This window comes from Poecilia latipinna, unplaced genomic scaffold (genome assembly GCF_001443285.1).
Source record: "Poecilia latipinna isolate Pla-1442-1.1 unplaced genomic scaffold, P_latipinna-1.0 Scaffold2723, whole genome shotgun sequence".
Taxonomy (NCBI): Eukaryota; Metazoa; Chordata; class Actinopteri; order Cyprinodontiformes; family Poeciliidae; genus Poecilia; species Poecilia latipinna.
The window spans coordinates 17054-36425 of NW_015115339.1; the positions used below are offsets into that span (position 1 = coordinate 17054).

At 38.1% G+C, this 19372-nt stretch overlaps 1 protein-coding gene and 1 long non-coding RNA gene across 2 annotated transcripts in view; one reads left to right on the forward strand and one right to left on the reverse strand.

Moving 5' to 3' along the window:
- Nucleotides 1–4590, reverse strand: part of LOC106938907 (uncharacterized) — a 10008-nt gene extending 5418 nt beyond the window's left edge. The window contains exon 1 of the long non-coding RNA XR_001422716.1: nucleotides 4301–4590. This is a non-coding gene — a long non-coding RNA (uncharacterized LOC106938907). The remainder of the gene's footprint in view (nucleotides 1–4300) is intronic.
- The window catches only part of ptpn11b (protein tyrosine phosphatase non-receptor type 11b), a gene marked incomplete at its 5' end in the record, with an annotated part of 45055 nt that overhangs the window by 6975 nt on the left and 18708 nt on the right, over nucleotides 1–19372 (forward strand). Inside the window, 8 exons of the mRNA XM_015021106.1 lie at nucleotides 11095–11289; nucleotides 14259–14451; nucleotides 14595–14711; nucleotides 14835–14948; nucleotides 15656–15752; nucleotides 15932–16011; nucleotides 16155–16310; nucleotides 18475–18606. Coding sequence (XP_014876592.1) covers nucleotides 11095–11289; nucleotides 14259–14451; nucleotides 14595–14711; nucleotides 14835–14948; nucleotides 15656–15752; nucleotides 15932–16011; nucleotides 16155–16310; nucleotides 18475–18606 — 1084 coding nt within the window. The remainder of the gene's footprint in view (nucleotides 1–11094; nucleotides 11290–14258; nucleotides 14452–14594; nucleotides 14712–14834; nucleotides 14949–15655; nucleotides 15753–15931; nucleotides 16012–16154; nucleotides 16311–18474; nucleotides 18607–19372) is intronic.

The window sequence follows — 19372 nt, forward strand, 5'->3', positions numbered from 1 at the left end:
ATAATTACTGAGTGATATTTTAAAATTTCATGTCACCTTAACATCTTTTAATACAAAAACATGGTGGACCACCAGTGGACCACCTCGGCACCCTGACCACCGGGCTTAACAAGTTTTCTGGGGGAAATTATTTATTATTATTATTATTATTATTAATTATTAAATTATTTCACTCTGCCAAAAGTAAGATAGCTCCCAGTTTTGTTTTGAAAGTTTCATTAAGACAGCAATGTGAGGAAGTGAGAAATGTCTTTAAGGAGAGATGGATTCACTGCACTGCATGGTTGAATCTCAGTTGCTGAATCTCTCTTAAGCTACAACTCCTCGGCTGGAAAACATGAATAAAACCTATATAGACATTATGTATATATGCATATAATTATGTGTAGTTTAATACATATTCTTCTACTACAATCGATAGTAGCCACACAGGCACACGTGCTAGAAGGAAACAAGTGTGCTCGGCACAATACTTTCATTCTATTGGCTGAGAGTTTGCTGATTGTGCCAAACAGCCAGTTTCATGTTTCAAGTGAGCAGAGACTTAGGGTCCGTTGACACTGCAGCCTGAAGTGACCCAATTCCGATTTTTTTTGTCAAATCGGATTTTTTTGCCAGGCTGTTCACACTGCCACACATATGCAACCTGTATGTGTTCTGCAGTCTGAACGGGCAAATGACCTGAAAGTGTCCCGCATGTGCAGTAAAGGGTGCAATGGCGTCAGCGTTCTCAGTGTTCTGCCATCCGTCATAAAAAGAAGAAGTGCTCAGGGTTTGCGGAAGTAAACATGGAGGCTAACGGTGGAGCTTATTTGAAGTTGTTGTCCAACCGGAGCAGCATATTAACAACTTAATCCTCATTATAGTCTGTCATAGTTTTTTTCTTCCCGCTTGCGTGTATTAGGACGCAGAATTTGTTGAGTATCAGTGACGTTCAGTTCGGATGAATGCGGCCTGTAAAGTAGGTCGCATTTGAATCGGATACATATCGGATATGGGTCGCATTCGAAAAGAATCCGACCTGTGCTGTTCACACTGTCATAAAAAGATTGGATACAGGTTGCATTACATCAAAAAATCGGAATTGGGTCACTTCAGGCTGCAGTGTGAACGAACCTAAGTGTGATTTTTTGAGTACAAGCGTTGCAAGTTTTGAGAAGAAAGACACAAAGTCCTGCTTTCAAAATATCAATGTAAGCAAAAGTATTAGAAGTTTTGAGAACAAAAGACGTTAAATCCTGCTTTCAAACTGAACATGTGTGCTCTTGGATTATGGTAGAAAAATTCCTCCAGAAATGTGTGACAGTAAAGGTTCAGAGAGGGAGTTTTAATTTTTCCTCTTATCGTCTCTCTCTCTGCATCTTCTCTAATCTCCCCCAGGCTGAGGAGGGTCAGACTGAGCTGAAAATCAAACTAGGAAAAACCTTGGAAAAAAAAAAATCGCTCTCTAATAAAATTCAAAGATGGAAATTTAAAACAAGTTTAATGCAGAAAAAGTTTGGGCATAATTGAAATGTGGAGTTCTGTTGGCCGAGTTTCTGCCATCATATTTCATGCTCTTTACTTTAATAGACCCCAAGGAAGAAGCTAAAGGAGATCTTGATAGAGATTTTTTTTTTACATCAAATTACCACAGAGCAAATTGATTTGTTATATAACACTACCCTGGGTTAACTCTGATGTTTTCCACTGGGCTCAGTTTATTTTTAGCTCTACGTTGGAGAGGTAAAGAGTATTATTATGACTATTATTATTATTATTATTATTATATGTGATTTCTATATCTTTTCTTTCATAAATATTTTGAGCTGTGGTTATAGTTTAAATTCAGCTATGTGAACATAAAGCTCTGCTGATAATTCACAGTTGATGTTAGAAAGAATCTCTCTACCACCAGAGTTATCACTATTTCTGTAGATTATTCCAGACAACCTTTAAGATATTTTTATTGTTTCTTAGATTATAAAAGAGGGGTTGGAATAAAAATAAATAAATAAAAAAAGCTTTAGATGATAATCTTAAATAATGAAGTGAGAATACTCTCAAAATACAACACTGACTAAAATTACCACAATTTCACAGAATTTATGCAACATTTATAACGTATAGATAACAAGCTGCAGAACAGGTATTTAAAAAATCCAGCTTTATCTCCAGAATATGTTAATGTGAGTAGCCTGTGGGCAAAGCAATGCAAAAGTATCAGCTTAAGCTTTGTGAAGGCATAAACGTATGTACATTTTTCAAAATCCTTCTGAAATGTTTTCTGTAAAAACATTTAAATGAATATTTTATTTCAAAAGGACTCCCACATAAAGCAGAAAAGCTTTGCTGCAACTCTGTGGTCCAATTTCCACTGTGTGAAATTCACATTTTTATTTCATCATAGGTTCAAAACCTGAGAAAATATCAAAATATGTGTGAAAGTGAACCTCAGGGTCACTGATGGTTACCCGCAGTGAAAACTAGGTCTGCCAATCTGACCCACAAACCAAATAGCAGGTTTGGTGGAGCGCCTACACTGACTAAAAACAAATTTAATTCAGTTAGAGGTGTGCCGATGGATTGGCCACTGATCATAATCTGCCAATTTCCGTGAAAAAGTGTATTATCGGTGATCGCCGATCACTGTGGCTTGTTGCCAATCACCAAAACTAATCACATTTATCTCACTTCACAGCCTGCCTGTGCAGCTTATCTCCTCTTTCTTCACACTGAGCAAGAGCGCAGCAACAAATCCTGTTGTATGGCGTTACGGAGTGAAAGCTTCTTCAAACAAGATGGAGGCTCTATGTCTTTTACTGAACTTTTCTGTTCAGTTTGTATTGAAGAGAAAAACGGCAACAGCTGATAACGTCAACAGCTGTTCGTAACCTAGCAACCAAAAATCAACAAAGCAAGACAGTGACGAAACAGAACCAGATCCTGTTAAGCATTCTTCAAATTAAAAGACTTCCTCTATTCAAATAAATCATGTCTCCCACTTAAATATATTTCACTTCACCTTTGTAATTATATACAATCATGTTCAATTCAATTAATAATAATCATCATGTAAATTATGTCAATTTACATGATAAGTAAATCAGTCACTGTCGATACTGAACAACTGAACAACATATAAGTGTAAAAAAGTCACAACATGTGGAACTATAAGGCTCTGAGTGAATGGATAAGTTTGCGTGTTGCGGCGGAAAATTACCTCGGGGGTGAAGCACGTCAAAATGCATCAACACAACGAATCTAATATGAAATTTAAAAAACCAGCCCTTGACGGAGTTTGGCTACATCGAGGCTCAATGCAGGAAAAACAGGACTTCCAGAGCGGCCAGATAGCAGGTAAAGCAGCGCACAACTACCAACACTCACCCGGATTAGCATCACGATCAGAAAGCTAACAAATAACCAAAAAATAATTCAAGTCTTCGAGCTAGCGGTGTGAGACGCTGGTTCTGCTCTCGCTCTTGGACCGCCGCTACACGCTACTGGTAGTAATATGTCACAGACAGAAAGCCACTCAACCTCCACCAGACTGAACTCTCACACCAAACGTCTGCTTAAAGCTGCAGCATGTAAATAATAATAAAAAAAAAGATTTTAGATATGTCTATTATGTCTAAATTAGGCTAATTTACTGCCAGATAATTTTTCCATTTTGCCAGCTAATGTTGCAGGTCCCAGGTGGAGGGACAGGCGGGCAGATCCAAATAACCTTTTTTAACAGGAGAAAGAAGTGAGTCACAGGAGATGGTGTTGCTGCGCTGGTAGCTCTCATCCGAATTTATTCCAGGTTCTAATAATCAAGTCATTATACAACTTTGAAAAATTATTGTGACTATACCTTCATACTTCTAATAGCTTTTTCTATAGCACAACTTCAGCTTATTGCTATACTTGGGATTTTTACCTCATAAATTAATATACATTACATACCGCTATTTAAAACATGTCTTCTTTATGCATCTCAGGAAATCCTCTGAGCAACTAACCGGGAGCTTGTAACTAACTGTAATGACAACACAAAATAACACAAACCAAATAAACTGAGGACCAATGTCACGACACTTAGCAGAACAATATTTTTGTAAGGGAGCTTGCTAAATCAATTCAGAAGACAATGAATCCACGAACGTCCGGTCGAACACAGGCCTCCCAAAGCTAACAGGCGCGTGCCTCATACTGACATTCAGACTCGACACCCCACCACATTTATCCCGGCATAAGATGTCCCAAACGTATCTCAATAACATTTACAATCATGTTAATCACGTATTAGCTTTCTGCTCAAACCTGAACTAACCTGTTTTAACAGAAGAAAGAAGTGAGTCACAGGAGACGGTGTTGCTGCGCTGGTAGCTCTCATCCGAATGGAGGAGAGCTTTTTTTTCGACACAGAAATGTTGCACCGTCAGTCCCGTAATGTCCCACTTCTGCCATCTAGCGGCGCATTTATGCTACTGCGTGACATTGATTTACAAATTTTAAAACGGGGTCAAATCCTAAATTAAGATCACAATTAAACCAAACAAATGTGACCACACTTTGTGAGGGTCACAATAACATAGTATAGTTTATGCCTAAAGCGAAAAATTAACAGCCATTCCAGGCAATCGGCAGAGATCAGGAGGATCGGTATCGGAATTGGCAGCAAAAAACCTGATTGGAGCATCCCTAGTTTTAGTTGATTTTTGACTGTTGTCATTTATTTATTTCACCTTCTAAAACTAAATATTAGAAAAACCTCTATCTAAGGACGTGTAAAATCTCTCCTGAATGTGCTGTTGTGTGGATGGATCTGCTGAGGATTTTATGTAGTTTCCAAGGATTATGGCATCAACTTCAGGTGCAGCCCAATCACAGTGGAAACTTTAAGATCTGCTGGGTTTATTTAGGATTAGCTGAAACAAACCTGCATAAATACTAGATGGAAATCTATTTTTCTGTTTATATTTTCATATTTGTTGGTTGACTTTAAAGTTATCTCTCAGTTTTTTAGGCTAATTTTTGTTATGCTTTGTGCTGTTCAGTATTTTGTTAATTATCTGTAAGCTAAATAATTTTCCCTGTTTCTTATAGTTCATTACAAGCTGCTACTTGAACATCCTGGCCAATCAGTGAAGAGTCCCAACTGCATCAAACCTGCCTTAACTGGGATAATTGGTTAATTAAGTTCACAGTGTTTCAAATGGAAATGAAGTTAGGGTTTGGATTTACTGGCTGTTTCTTTTTTATTAGTATTTTCTTGTACCATGTGGTCCACATGAATGGTTTTATTTTTCTGCCTATATGTGACAGATTTTAATAAAATCTGTCACATATAGATTTTATTAAAATCTGTCAAAATAAAATCTGAATTAGTGAGACCCTATGGGTTAACACTAATTCCTGAAGAAGTCAAAATGATATTTACTTAATGTTGCTTCCCAGTCCAAGAAGAAGATTGATTTTGTGTCTGAACTATTTTTTTATTAATTTTAGTAGTATTTTTTGGATCAATATCCTTCTAAAAGATTCAGTGATGATTCATTGTTAGTCAACTGGATTTTTATTTAAAATCTCCCAGTATGTTAAAGACCAAAAAAAAAGCATTTAGTGTTGGAGAACAATGAGAAGAATTTTCTGTTTGTTCATAGAAGCTGCTTTTGGACAATAATTGAAAAAATAAATCACCAGTAATAAAGTATTACTTCAGGGTACAGAATTGGCACAAGTGAGCAAATTGAATTATTTACCAACTTGACTTTATTGATTTTGTTGTGGGGTTATTGCTCCTCTCTAGTAGTCATCTCAGCAGAGATAAACTTTGATCACTGATGGATGTTGTCACTGATTTTGAAATCCAACATGTCCGCTTGGCAGATCATCACACATTAGGTCATTTTGTTAGTCTTGTCTGTGTTCCTATCCAGCACTGTTTTATTAGTGCTGCCTGTTTAGTGACCAGCTTGTTAGAAGGAACGTTAACAGACTTTTCTGTGAAAAGAAAACTAAAGTTAGAAGGAAGAACTAAGTCTTGTATTTTCTTTATATGGTTATGTGAGAATTTGAGTGAACTTTAGTGGATGTAGTTACAGCTTATCTCATAGAGACCTGGCTACGAACGTAGCTGCATTTCTGTTACAAAGGTGCAAAAAACTGTGTTGATATTTCACTAAAATCAAAAAACACAATTTTGTAATTACGGTGTTTTTATTAAAAAAATAAATAAATGCAATTAATATCATTTATGAATAAGTTTGTTCACGCAATGATCATTAAAACACATCCTGGACCATCGTCCTTATACCACTTCCTGTTGTCTTCTTCATTATTTCCTCCAGTAGTAACATCCAGGAGTTGATCACATGACTTGTGTAAAATGAGTGTTTCCATTGCAGTTTTGTGAAATATTCTAATATTAATTCAGCAAAAAAAAAACCCACCTCATCCTTGTACCAAAACTTCTCATCAAAAAACAAGTTTTTATAAATTAACATGTTTCCTGTTAGCAAGTTTATTTTTGAAATATCAAATTATGCAGTTTTAAGGTTAATGCAGCTACTGCAATGAATCACTGTGCACCAAAAAATGCAATGATAATGAAGACTTATGGAAGGTTGATTACTGACATGTTTGTATGATGTTAGCTTTAAATAATTGGTGATATTGGATGAACGTTTTATCATGAAACCTAGAAGAAGCAAATGGAAACCTTATTATCAGACGTAGAGCTGCTGTTATTTATTGCCCACTTGAACTAACTAACAGGGATGTAAGCACTCAGACGTTGGCAGTGACAGGAAGTCATAAAGCAGGTTGGGAAGTCTTTAATCTCATTTCCTCATCAGTAGGACATTGACGTATGCAAGGACTGTGTCATAACTGTTTATGCCCACCCAAAAAACTTCCTGCATCGATCATGTGTCTGCCTTTGGTTCTGTAAACAGAACAAAATGCCATCTAAATACTACATTTAAATCTCATTTTGCTTCTGTCAAGTTTAGTAAAAACATTGTGGTGTTAAATGTGAGGTCTTTGAGGTAAATGTTGGTGTTACAGTAACTTGTGTCAAAAAATAAACTAATATTATCAAAAGACTGAGTCATATGTTAGTTAGATATGAAGGAGAAAGTAAAAAAAAATGCTGCTGATTATTTCAGTTTTCTTCCAAAGAAATGAAGAGTGTTTAATCATCATATAGGTTTAATTTTATTGGAAAGAGACCAAATATCAACCAAAGTCCCAAACAAATGGCTGATATAAACGTAGATCTGAATGCTGCTGTGCTGAGTGAAATATACTTTGGTTTCCCACTGGAAACGTGAAGGATTTCTCAGGTTGGTTGTGTAACATCCTGATAAGAGGACTGAGATAATCATGATCAAGACGTCATAACAGATCTGCATTAAAAGTTCAGATTGTCTTTCCAATGTGTTGAATTCCTCGCTGACTACAGTTTCCCCAAAACACCACATACGTAGCCGCTCCGTAGAAGGCGGGGCTTGTTGCTCTAAGGCCTGAATGAGACATCGTCTCCTCTGATTGGCTGAGAAATGAGGAGTGCTAGCACCACTATGGTTGATTTATGAATTTAACTGTTTAATTGTGACCAAACTAATTGACATGTGATTTTAATAGATTTAATATTTATAATGTAAACACCCCACCTGAGTTTTTTTGGCTAGCAGAGTATAGTCAAAGTTTTGCACACATTAGTAATTGAAACACAGCTATTGAAGCACAGAGCTGAAACATTATAACCTTGTGCTGTTCTTCTTTGAGTCACGGTTCTGAAAGGTTTGGTGGAAGGAGCTGTTCACCAGGAAATAGAATGAGAACTTTCTGACCTCAGCCACAACAATAAAGATGGAAGAAATGCTCCTTCTTTGCTGCCAGCAACAAACGTTGGGGTTTAAGTAGAAGCGCCTTGAAACCACTGAAAATAAACCACTACAGCCCACTGCTGACTGGCTTGGTCCACAAACCAGTCAGCAGCTTTTTACCACATCATTACTTCACTTAAACAAATTGTCTAAGGAAACATTGAACATCATTCAGATCTTTCTGCAGATATTTAATCCTGACTGTGTCATGTTCTACATTTCTGCAGAGCATTACAGAGCAGGGAGACATTTTAACCACATCACTCATCTCAGTAGTGCTATTGAGATGACACTATGTTTTTTAAGAAATTGATATTAAAATCTCAGATCCAAGCAGCAGTCGTCTGCAGTTCATTAACCCATCTATAACTCAGTGGCTGCCTGGTGATATTTAAGCAAACAGCTGAAAATGAGACAGTGAGCTCATGTTATTCCCCTGCTAATCTGACCTTTATTAATGTTGAATCTTAGGGTTTATCTCAGATTAGGCAGATTAATTACAAAGCTAAATGAGGAGTTTTAAGCATGGCGATATTTAGATTGGTTGCTTCAGCCTCTGGTGAAGGTGGTCATTTGCTCTGATTCATTCAGGACTGAGATGGTTCCAGTTTTCTGGTGCCAGAGTGTTTGGAATGGTGAAAACAAACGGAAATGGCACCAGACTTGCACTGACTACAGTTTAACTCTGGAACCAGATTGGTTCAAAGGTTTTTGATCTGTTAAGAGAGACAACGCTTTGCCAAGTTAAAGAAACATAACAGATTTAGAGTCTATAGAGACGAGTCGACCAAGATTCCTATGGAAATGTGTAAACCTGGTTTACACATTTCCATAGGAGCTCCTTCAGGACACCGGGCACAAAGAAATAACTGATTATTGATTCTCTCATTAAATAAACAGTAGAGAAAACAGTAACAATAATAACCCTCAAAATACAGACAGCTTAGTTTTTATTTTTTTAAAAAACATTATTATATGGAATTTATAATGACAGCGATAAATCAAAATCCTTGTGACAGAAACTGATCATGATAAATGATAAACAACACAATCTCCTCTGTTAATATATTCCAATATTTTGGATCTTCTGGAGCAGTGAAGATTCATCCAGACCCAAACCAAATTGATGCTGCACCAGTTTCAAACTACAATAAATCCATGAAGGTTATCAGCATGTCGGAGTGAAGGGAAATCTAATAGGATGTGTTTTTCTCATTCCAGAGTTAATGGAGTTAAACTCCATAGGAAAAAGGGGGCTCTGACCTGAGAGCTGAGGAGGGGCCTTTAACTGGGCCACAAACCAGTGGCGACCTGCCAGCAGCCACTAATAGAGCCATAAAGCAATTACCAGGAAACACAAGCAGAGATGGATGGGGAGTAAGGGAGAGATGGATTATGGGACAAATAAAAAGGAGAATGGATGAGAGCAGTGATTGTGAGGGAAAACGGCAAAACTTATGAGGACTGCAGGAGAACCGATGGAGAAAAATAGGATTTGTGCCATTTGATATCACCATGAGCCGATGAAGAGTTGGATCAGATAACACTGACTGCCCAGCTCCACTCTGAGTCTGATTTATGCTTGTGTTTTCCATGTTGTCATCCCAAATATCTGTTGTTTATTTCCCAGTGAAACATGGAAGCAAAAGTTGCTAAAAAGTTAGGGAAAAAAACGTACGTATACAGATAACTGCAGATAAAAACGGATAACTGCAGATAAATTCCCCTGCAAAAATATTCAAATGTATTTATTTAGAGCTTTTTCACATTTTTGTAACACAAACACATTTCAGTGTTCTTTATTGTAATTTTTTGTGACAGACCAAGACAAAGTAGTCCGTAAATGTTCTAATTAAAAGAAACATTTGAAATTCAGGGAGGCTTTCAAATTTCTTGTAAATAGAAACCAGAAAACTGGTTTGCATTTGTATCAAATCCACTGAGTGAATACTTTGTAGAACTTTCTTTGCTGCAAGATTTCTGCTTAGGGATGCACAAAATATTAGTCATTGTTTAACATAGCTGCACTGGTCTGCTTTGTAAAACATATCAGTTCATCTTCACTTTGCTGTATGTCACTTTGAGTAGCCAGAGTTCAGATTAGATGAATATTATTATAGTAATATTATTCTAAACCTTGTAATCTGTGCTGCAAAAAAATAATTTGGACTTCTTATTATTTGGACTTGGAATATGGTTTAGTTGGATTTGAAGTCATTCCCAGGTCTGAGTTATAACCCTACAGCAGGGTATAAGGGTCATTGTACATAGAAAATAACAAAAGGAAGAGAACAAATTCTGCCAAAGAACTTAGAAATCTTTAAATTAAAAATAAAAAAAAATGTCTAGAAAAAAATGTAAACATTTTTGAGTTTCAGAATCACAAATTTTGGCAAATGTTCAACCTTTCAAACTGAGAAATTTCCACTTTTTTCTAGAAAATTTTTGATTCATCTCAAAATTTTAGATTTTTTTGGTGGCAAACTACAGGCACCACTTCTTATGGCTTTCTTTTAACAAAGTCACTCTTCAGACCACATGGGAGGAAAATTAAAGGACAATTAGTCGTCTTGGAAGTAGATTTTTCCTCCTGATCTCTAGAAATCTCCAGCTCCTCCAGAGTTTATCTTTGATGTCTGGGCAACTCGGGTCTTCATAGGATTACTCTCATAAAATTACAAACAAGATGACTTTTATTTATTGGATGACTGGTTGTTTTATTTTTGGGCATTAGGGTAAAAGAGTCTGAAAACAAATGCACAAAACACTTCATATATTGTCTTTATATTTATCATTTCTTTCCATTTCATATTAAATTGCAGCTAATTTCTCATCTTTGTTAATTTTCTTGAATGTCAAAATAAACGCAGATCCTTAAATACAAAGAATACTGGATTATGTAACAGTTTGAAGTGATTTGACATGATCTGCATGTTCTTGAAAGAGGATTGCTGGAAGTAAGGCAGGAAGGGAGCAGATGGCTTGATAAGTTGGACATGTTTATGTGTGTTTATGCTGGGCTTGTGTGGGCGAAGTCTGGATGTCTTTGTGTGAGCTCTATACTGCATGGGCATGTGTGTGGGTGGCTGTTTGTGTCTGTTGAGGTCTTTATTTTTACATTTCTGCAGGGTAGCTGTGGAAGAGGGAAAATGTTAACTGGAAGAAAAAAAGCCTATTTTGATCAAATTCCTTGCTTTTCTGTGAAAATAATAAGTTGAATTTTTTTACTCAGGCGTAACAATGAGGTGACCCACATTAAGATCCAGAACTCTGGGGACTACTATGACCTGTACGGCGGTGAGAAGTTTGCCACGCTAGCCGAGCTGGTGCAGTATTACACTGAACAGCAGGACCTGCTGCGCGAGAGGAACGGCCATGTCATCGAGCTGAAATATCCACTCAACTGCAAGGATCCCACCTCTGAGAGGTAAACATCGCTATCCAGACAGCACAAGAACAGCAACAGGACAAATCCACCTGATTTCACCTGTTACAAAAACCGAGAGTGCCCACAAGACAACTAGACTCATCGTCTAAACATGAAGCAACTTTTATCACTGGAGAACCTTAAAACCAAATCAGTTTGAAATGGTTATGAACAAAACTCACATCAGAGCAGTATAAAACTCAATGTTCTTGTTCTGTTCTGAAGAGTATTCACAAAGAGTGAAATCAGTGGCTTACACAGATCATCCAGACAAACATTTTCAGAGGAAACTGTGACCATGAGAAGGTGAGCTTCCAGCTGCAGAGAAGGCTGCAGGAGCACAGGCTCATCACATATCCTGCTGGTAAAATAAACTGGAACAGTCTTGATATTTACAGGACAAAGGTCCTCTCAGTATCCAGGGAGCTCATCCCAATTCCAGTTCCCAGTCTGTGAACCAGAGGTTTAAATAATAAAATAAAATAAAAACTGCTGCTGCTCCCCTTAAGGCTTAATGTCAGACAAATATGGGACAAAAACAAACTCCTGAAAACCACAATGAAAAGAGAAGAGACTGAAGATTTCAATAAGCTTATTACTCTTATGGTTTTCTTCTGTAAAATATTTTTATTTTTAGTATTGGCCTCAACAAACCCACTTCAGCAATATTACCACAGCTTTTAGTGACAAAATGAGCAACATTTTTAACCCTTTCTGCTGTACAGAAAGTACAACAAAATTTGTTACAGTGCAGACCATCCAAAAAACTAAAAACGGCTAACAAACATGAGACCTGCCTGGGTAGACAGGAGCCTGACCCTTGAAGTGACAGTGAAGCTCAAAAATGGACTGTTTACAAAATGTTATAATGTTATTCTCTCATCAAAAAACAAACATGTTGCTTTGATTCTTTCATGCATGTTTGAGAAATCCTTTAATCTCCATTCAGCTGTGGAAAATGCCGGGTTGAACCGAAGCTCCTCCTTTGAGCTGCAGCTTCTCAGCTTCAGCCTATCAGAGCAGCTCCTCCCACTCAGATCCTTCAGACTAGCCAGCAGCAATTAGCAAACAGCTAGTGGAACTGCTGAGCTCATTATAGGAGCTACTGCTCAGAGCTGCTGGTAAAAATGGTGTTAAAGGGTCTAGTAGAAGAGCCATGGGATGACTTCCTGGAGGTGGAGCTTCTTAAAGAGACAGAAGTCTAATTTCAAGATGTTAAATTACGATGGAAATTTCCTTTAAGTCATATTTGATATGTTTATCATTTTTATTATAACTGTAGTTAACATAGTTAATTGATTGTGCTATAAAACGGCACTATGTGCCTGGAAAACGCATAATACTGTCCCTTTAAGTAGATGGACAGAAGATAGATAACCTATCTCTTTTCAACAAAACAGCAAAGCGTAGAAAAAGATGATGGTTTTTAAAAGCCCACTTTAAACGTTCACTCTCACTTCACCTGCCAGGCACACATTAGACTGAATTTATGACATTCAAACAGGACAAATGATGCATAACAACATTCTCATCACATAAACATGATGCCACTTCAAGTCAGTTTATTTATACATCGCCCATTCAGATCATAGGTTGTCCTAATGTGGATAGATGAGTAAACTGGCTCCATAGTCTGCTTAGAGTTGAAGTGAGAATGAGGCAAAGCAGCGGTCCTGGAAACATCTCCAGCTTAATGTTACCGCCTCACTGCTGATCCACTCGGAGCCATCAGAACAAGCAATAATATTGAATTACTGGCCCACTGCCGCATCACTTAGCAAAGTGTTCAATGGACTGACGGTAGGTGAGCAATCCACATTAACTCGCTAATTAGGTACCAGCGCACCTACATGCTTACACAGATTGAGGAGAAGATGCTCTGAATAAATACTTCCACTCATGAAATTTATATGCACACAGCATCCACAAGGATAAATTACTATGTATTCCCAAAGGCATGTTTGGGTTAACTCACTGGTTGACGTCTATGCTTTTGCAAATATACACACAATTACGTATTTCAGAAAATATTTATGTTCTGAATGCAGAATCTGGCCTTACTCTGCAAACCGTGGTTCTCCTAAAAAACTGGATGCAAATGTTTTTTATTTCTGCACATCTGCTCTGCACTGAGTGTGTGTCTTAATCTGTCCAGGTGTAAGAGCTGCTTCTGATTTACTGTTCATGTGGTTTTTCCATTCTGGGTGCTTTTCTTGCTGGCACTTCCTTTACGTTCTGGCTCATCATCACACAGGAAACAAAATGCCGACATGCGAGTATTTCATCTGAAAATCAGGTGAAGTGAGCCTGCAGCCATATAAGAGATGCTATCACTCTGGAGTGGGAGTCTACATGCAGCGCACATATATATTTAAATTATGTTAAAGCCGTGAATTACAGGAAACTTACTTCAGTCCGCCCCCTCTGATGGAAAAGTTAATCTCACTTATCCATCTTGTTGATTTATCTACCTTGCACTCACATCCACCCTGAGATACTCAGACACAAAGAGTCTGAGCAGGACTCCTCTACAGTCCTAGGTAGAGGAGTAGAAGGTGAATAAAGGCATCTGAAGGAGAAATACTCCCTTGGTATTTCTGTCTGCTGTCGTAGTGATTAATCTTTTATTTTGAACTTTAGCTTGAGTCTGCAAACAGAGAGAAGTTAGTATAACAATATGTCTGCTTTAAAAGGGTGAAACTCTGGTGTCCATATTTAATAAGCGTGTGGCTGCAAGTCATAAACCAGGGGCGTCCAGACATGCCTCTGTCATTGTGTCCTTGTGTCCTTGTGTCCTTGGGCAAGACACTTCACCCGCCTTGCCTGCTGGTGGGGTCAGAGGTCACGGTGACACCAGTGCATGGCAGCCTCTTATCACGGGTGTTTTATGCCATTAAAGATTGATTCTCTGTTCGTACAACTACTTGTAAACAAGTGGTTCAGAAAGACGCTTGTTTATCGATCTCCAGGTGGTACCATGGACACCTCTCTGGGAGAGATGCAGAGAAACTCCTCACAGAAAAAGGCAAAGCCGGCAGCTTTCTGGTCCGGGAGAGTCAGAGTAAACCCGGAGACTTTGTCCTGTCGGTTCTCACCAACGAGGAGAAGCATGACAACGTCGACCGCAAAACCAAAGTCACACATGTTATGATTCGCTTCCAGGTGAGATTGCTCGTTTTGGACGCATATCATGCCTTTAAGAAGGATTTTGATTGGTTGGTTTGATCATTGTTGGGGCTTGGAACCCGTTGATAACTGCTTGCAGTTATAGTTCCTTTCTAATTGTAAACGTTTTCGTTCTGCAGGAAGGCAAGTATGATGTGGGAGGTGGTGAACGGTTTGACACGTTGGCCGATCTGGTGGATCACTACAAGAAGAACCCTATGGTGGAAAAAAGCGGCATTGTAGTGCATCTCAAACAGGTGACAAAGACACAGTTAGGGAAATATGCAACTAAGAATATTCTCTGGTAATTGTTTTATAGCTCACCATCTGGTTTGTAGTAGCCAGTTTAAAATGTTTGTGTTTTTGTGGGACTATGGCAGCCTTTTAACGCCACGAGGATAAACGCTGCCAACATCGAGAACCGGGTACGAGAACTCAACAAAGTAGCAGACAACTCAGAGAAGCCAAAACAAGGATTCTGGGAGGAGTTTGAGGTGTGTGCAGCACGGCCATTTATATTATTCCAGTTTCATCGTAATGTCATGTTAAAGTGTAACTAAAACCCTGTGGAAGCAAAATGCCCGGTCAAAAAGCAGAACCAAACAAATTGACATGAAAATGCCAAATGTAAACATAAAGCTAGAACTCAAGTATTTAGACAGTTTATGAGCAAAAAAGTTGATTGGTGTGCTGTCATTTCTATTACAACCCTAATTATCCAAGTAACTTTTAATTCCCTCCAGCATTGAAATAAAGGGGAAAATAATTTTTTATAAGCAGTTCAAGAGAGTCTGAGAGTCTATAAATAAAACAACCTAGTTTCTTTCATATTGGAAAAGTACCATGTTTACCTTTTGTTTGAAATATTTTTGTCATGAAATGCCCAGTGTGGATGTGAATCTGTGTTAAAGTGAAGGCTTTTGCACAGTGAATGTTATCACACACCAAGTTGTTAGATGTTTCCCTCTGACTTCTCTCCATGGTGACCTCTGCTGTAATAAAAGCTCATTACACTGTTTTACACCCAGCGTTACTCAAAGTATTCCAGTTACATAAATGTCTTTGGAAATGTCAGTATTGTTTTTTGCTCTACTCTTCCTGGAACTGTTTTATGTGGCGATAACCCAGTGAAATCCCCATGTTGTCTATCTTATGTTGTTCTTTTGTTGTTCTTTAGTTTTTCTCTCCATCTCTTTTAAAGGTACTTCAGCAGCAAGAGTGCAAACTGCTGTATCCCCGGAAAGAGGGCCAGAAGCCAGAAAACAAGAGTAAAAACAGATACAAGAACATCCTCCCCTGTGAGTTGCACAGCAACCTGCTATTTCCTGTCTCTCCAACTTCCTGTGGAAAGAGTGACACAGACGACAGAGCATAGAGATAGAGTTTTAATAGCCTGAACCTATCAGCTGCATTATGTCTGCATGGTTTCAGGACTGACTGCTCCTTCAGGCATTAATTGGTTGAACTTTGTTTGCAGTCGACACAACGCGAGTTGTGATTAGAGACTCTGAATCAGACGCTCCGGGTTCGGATTACATCAACGCTAACTATATCAGAGTGAGTGTGTGTGACCAGGAAGGACTTCCTCCACACGCTTTGGATGTTAAATATATTTCTAGACATTTAATATTACATAATTAATATTCACTTTGTGATAGAAAAGGTTCATGTGTAATAGTTCTTGTTGTCCAACCATGCAGAACGTGAGTGAAGATGGGCGCCATGTGGAGGAGAGTAAAGTCTTCATTGCTACCCAAGGCTGCCTCCAGAACACGGTGAACGACTTCTGGAAGATGGTGTATCAGGAGAATGCTCACGTCATTGTCATGACAACCAAGGAGATGGAGCGGGGAAGGGTGAGCCACCTCCACGTCACTCATGCTTACTCCGGTCCTCGTCATGAAACAAGATGAGTTCTTCTGATGCACTTTAACCCTTCAGCAGACTGGTAAAGGGTTAAATTACTGCTTGGTGCTGCATTGGTCATGGTGGGACCAGATCAAAAGTTAATACCTGGATCAATACTTAATCTCATATTAACCAAAAAACATAACAACCAATATTTTCAATTCAAAAACCCTTTTGCTGCTAAATCATTGAATAAACATATGAGGTTAGCAACAGATTTTTATTGTTTTTCTTTTTGTTTAGGTTATTCATCCTTCTGATGGTGCAAATGTCATTAGACTCATTCAGATTTAAAGTGTTTCAGGAACCACTGATCATCCAGTGAACTTCTCTAAAAAAGCAATCCTCAGAATGTGAACTGTGGACGCTGACATTAGCGTTGGGGACGTCTGCACTGCTGCAACACGTTTAGCACTGAGATGCTATTTTACACCTGAATAGCTTCACTGATACACAGTAGCAGTACAGTAGTTTTTTCCAGCATCAGATTGTTTCTAAAAGCAAAAATTACCCTCAGAGAGGTGACTTTATCATCTCTCTGTGCTGTTTGCCAATGTTGCTTGTGCATCAGAGTTACTCGTGTAAAAGAAACACCACAGAAAGGTTCCGGCTTGGGGAAAAAAAATACTTAATTGCGGTAACATGTTTAACTCATTGAAATCTATTAAATGATCTACTTATATTTAACGCTTGAAAGTCCTGGCCCTATAAATTAGTATTTTTTCTTAAATAATGAAAGAAACTAGACAAGATGGTTCTTTAGAGTTTCTCCTGTACATTTTTGAGCCTTTATTAAAGGTACACTGCAGTCATCAGTTGTACTTAGGGTCTACTTTTTAAAGGGCATCATCATAATGTTTTGAATCAAATTGTGCTGTTAAGAATTTGATCTGTGCACATGACCAGATGTTTGTACTGCTGATACCACCATCACCTGATGTTCTATTTTGAAAAAGTAGAAATGAAAAAGTTACAAAGGTAAAGAAAGGCATATTTGTTGTAGGTTCCTAAATAATGAAGCCATAAGCTTGACGCTCTTCGTCCTTCCCCTTCGGTCAACTTGATGACGAAAACGACAAAAAACCAAACTGGGTCCTCTTGATAAAGGTTAACAGTTTACTTCAAAAATAAACAAAACGGTACAAATGTTACTTTTCCACAAAAATAATAGAGTAAACAAAAGAGAGTCTTATGCAAGAGAGAGAGAGAGGGAGAGGTCAAAAAACTGTGTGGCTCCACTCCAACTGCCCAACTAATTCTCTCTAGCCACACCCTCAAATCCTTAACTGCAATTACATATGCAAATCTACAAGAAGGCCTTAGTATATGTAGTCCAATATAACAAATTAGTTTATCCAAATAAACAAATTACCATAAGAAATATAAACATAATTTATCCTAAAGGTCTGAATGAACTAAAATTAAATTTAGGCTTCTACAATTGTGATGATAATTCATGTCAAAGTTCTGGCTGCTGACAGCATGAGATATCAGTTGCAGTCGGTTAACAAATTGTCTCTGTCTCCGTCACACATCTTTGAGTTGTTTCTTCTCTTCAAGCCAAAGTTCTGGTTGTCTTATACTCCAAAATTTGTCTTGAGAGGAAAATTAGATTTTTAAGGTGAGGAGAAATCGATGATCTTCCCATATTTACTTTTCTGAAGCTCAGCCACATTTCTTGCAGAGATGGTTTTGGGTGAAAGTAGGAGTTCTCACTCCTTCCAATAAGGAATCTGACCAGAAAGCCTTCTCTTGTAAAAAAGAAAACTAAAAGCAGAAGACCACATATCAGTGCCTTTCTGTTTTAACATGTTTACAAAAACAAGCCAATCATGAATCGTTTCTATCATCACTTTCAAATTGTTTCAGCTGTGTGATAATCTAATATCATCCTTTTTTATGAGTCATCACTGGAAAGCAGTGAGTGCTTTAGCAAGTGAGTATCAGGATGATGTACATGTGTCAGTGTGGTGGACAGGGACAGGACTAGAAGGGGATAGCATGACAGATAAGCTTCCCGAAAAGCTGCTTGAGCTGAGCCATTTCTTCAGACTGTCTAATTCCAGTCTCTCTCTCTATTTCTCTCTCTCACTACCTTCATATTCCTATCAGAACAAATGCGTCCGGTACTGGCCGGACCTCAACGGCACTAAAGAGTTTGGGAAAGTCCTGGTGAGGAATGTGGAAGAGCAGCCGGCGCAGGACTACATCCTGAGGAAGCTGGAAGTGACACGCCTGGACAGGGTAAGGACGGCTGACCTCTGACCTGGAGTCAAATTACCAAGCCAACAGTTTGAGCTTCAGCTTACACGACTCATCTGGTTGACTGGCAGATGGAGCAATAAGTGGAAAAAACACAACAAAGTTACAACTTGTGTCAGGAATACACCACGTTCCAAATTATTATGCAAATGATATTTTCTCTGATTTCTTAAATGGTCAATGCAAATGATGGTCAGTATAATTTTCAAATTTTACAGAACAAAGCACCCAATGAGAACAGTATTTTTTTTTTCAAAAATAAAAAACCTCAAAATACATTGTTCCAAATTATTATGCACAGCAGATTTTCTAAACATTTTATGGATTATAAAGAACTGCAAACGGTAATTCTTTCTGAATGTGCAGCATTAAGTGGGCACAGGTACTAAAATCAAAAACTATTTCAGTGTAAAACATTTTAACAGACCGAGTTACATGTTAACATAGGACCCCTTCTTTGATATCACCTGCACAATTCTTGCATCCATTGAACTTGTGAGTTTGTGGATAGTTTCTGCTTGAATTTCTTTGCAGTATGTCAGAATACCTTCCCAGAACTGCTGTTTTGATATGAACTGCATCCCACCTTCAGATCTTCTGCTGGAGGAAACTCCAGAGGTTCTCAATAGGTCAGAGGTCAGAGGAGGATGGTGACCACACCATGAGTTTCTCCCCTTTTAAACAGCCAATGACACAGTGATATTTCTTGCAGCATGCATTGTCATGCATGAATATGATTTTGCTACTG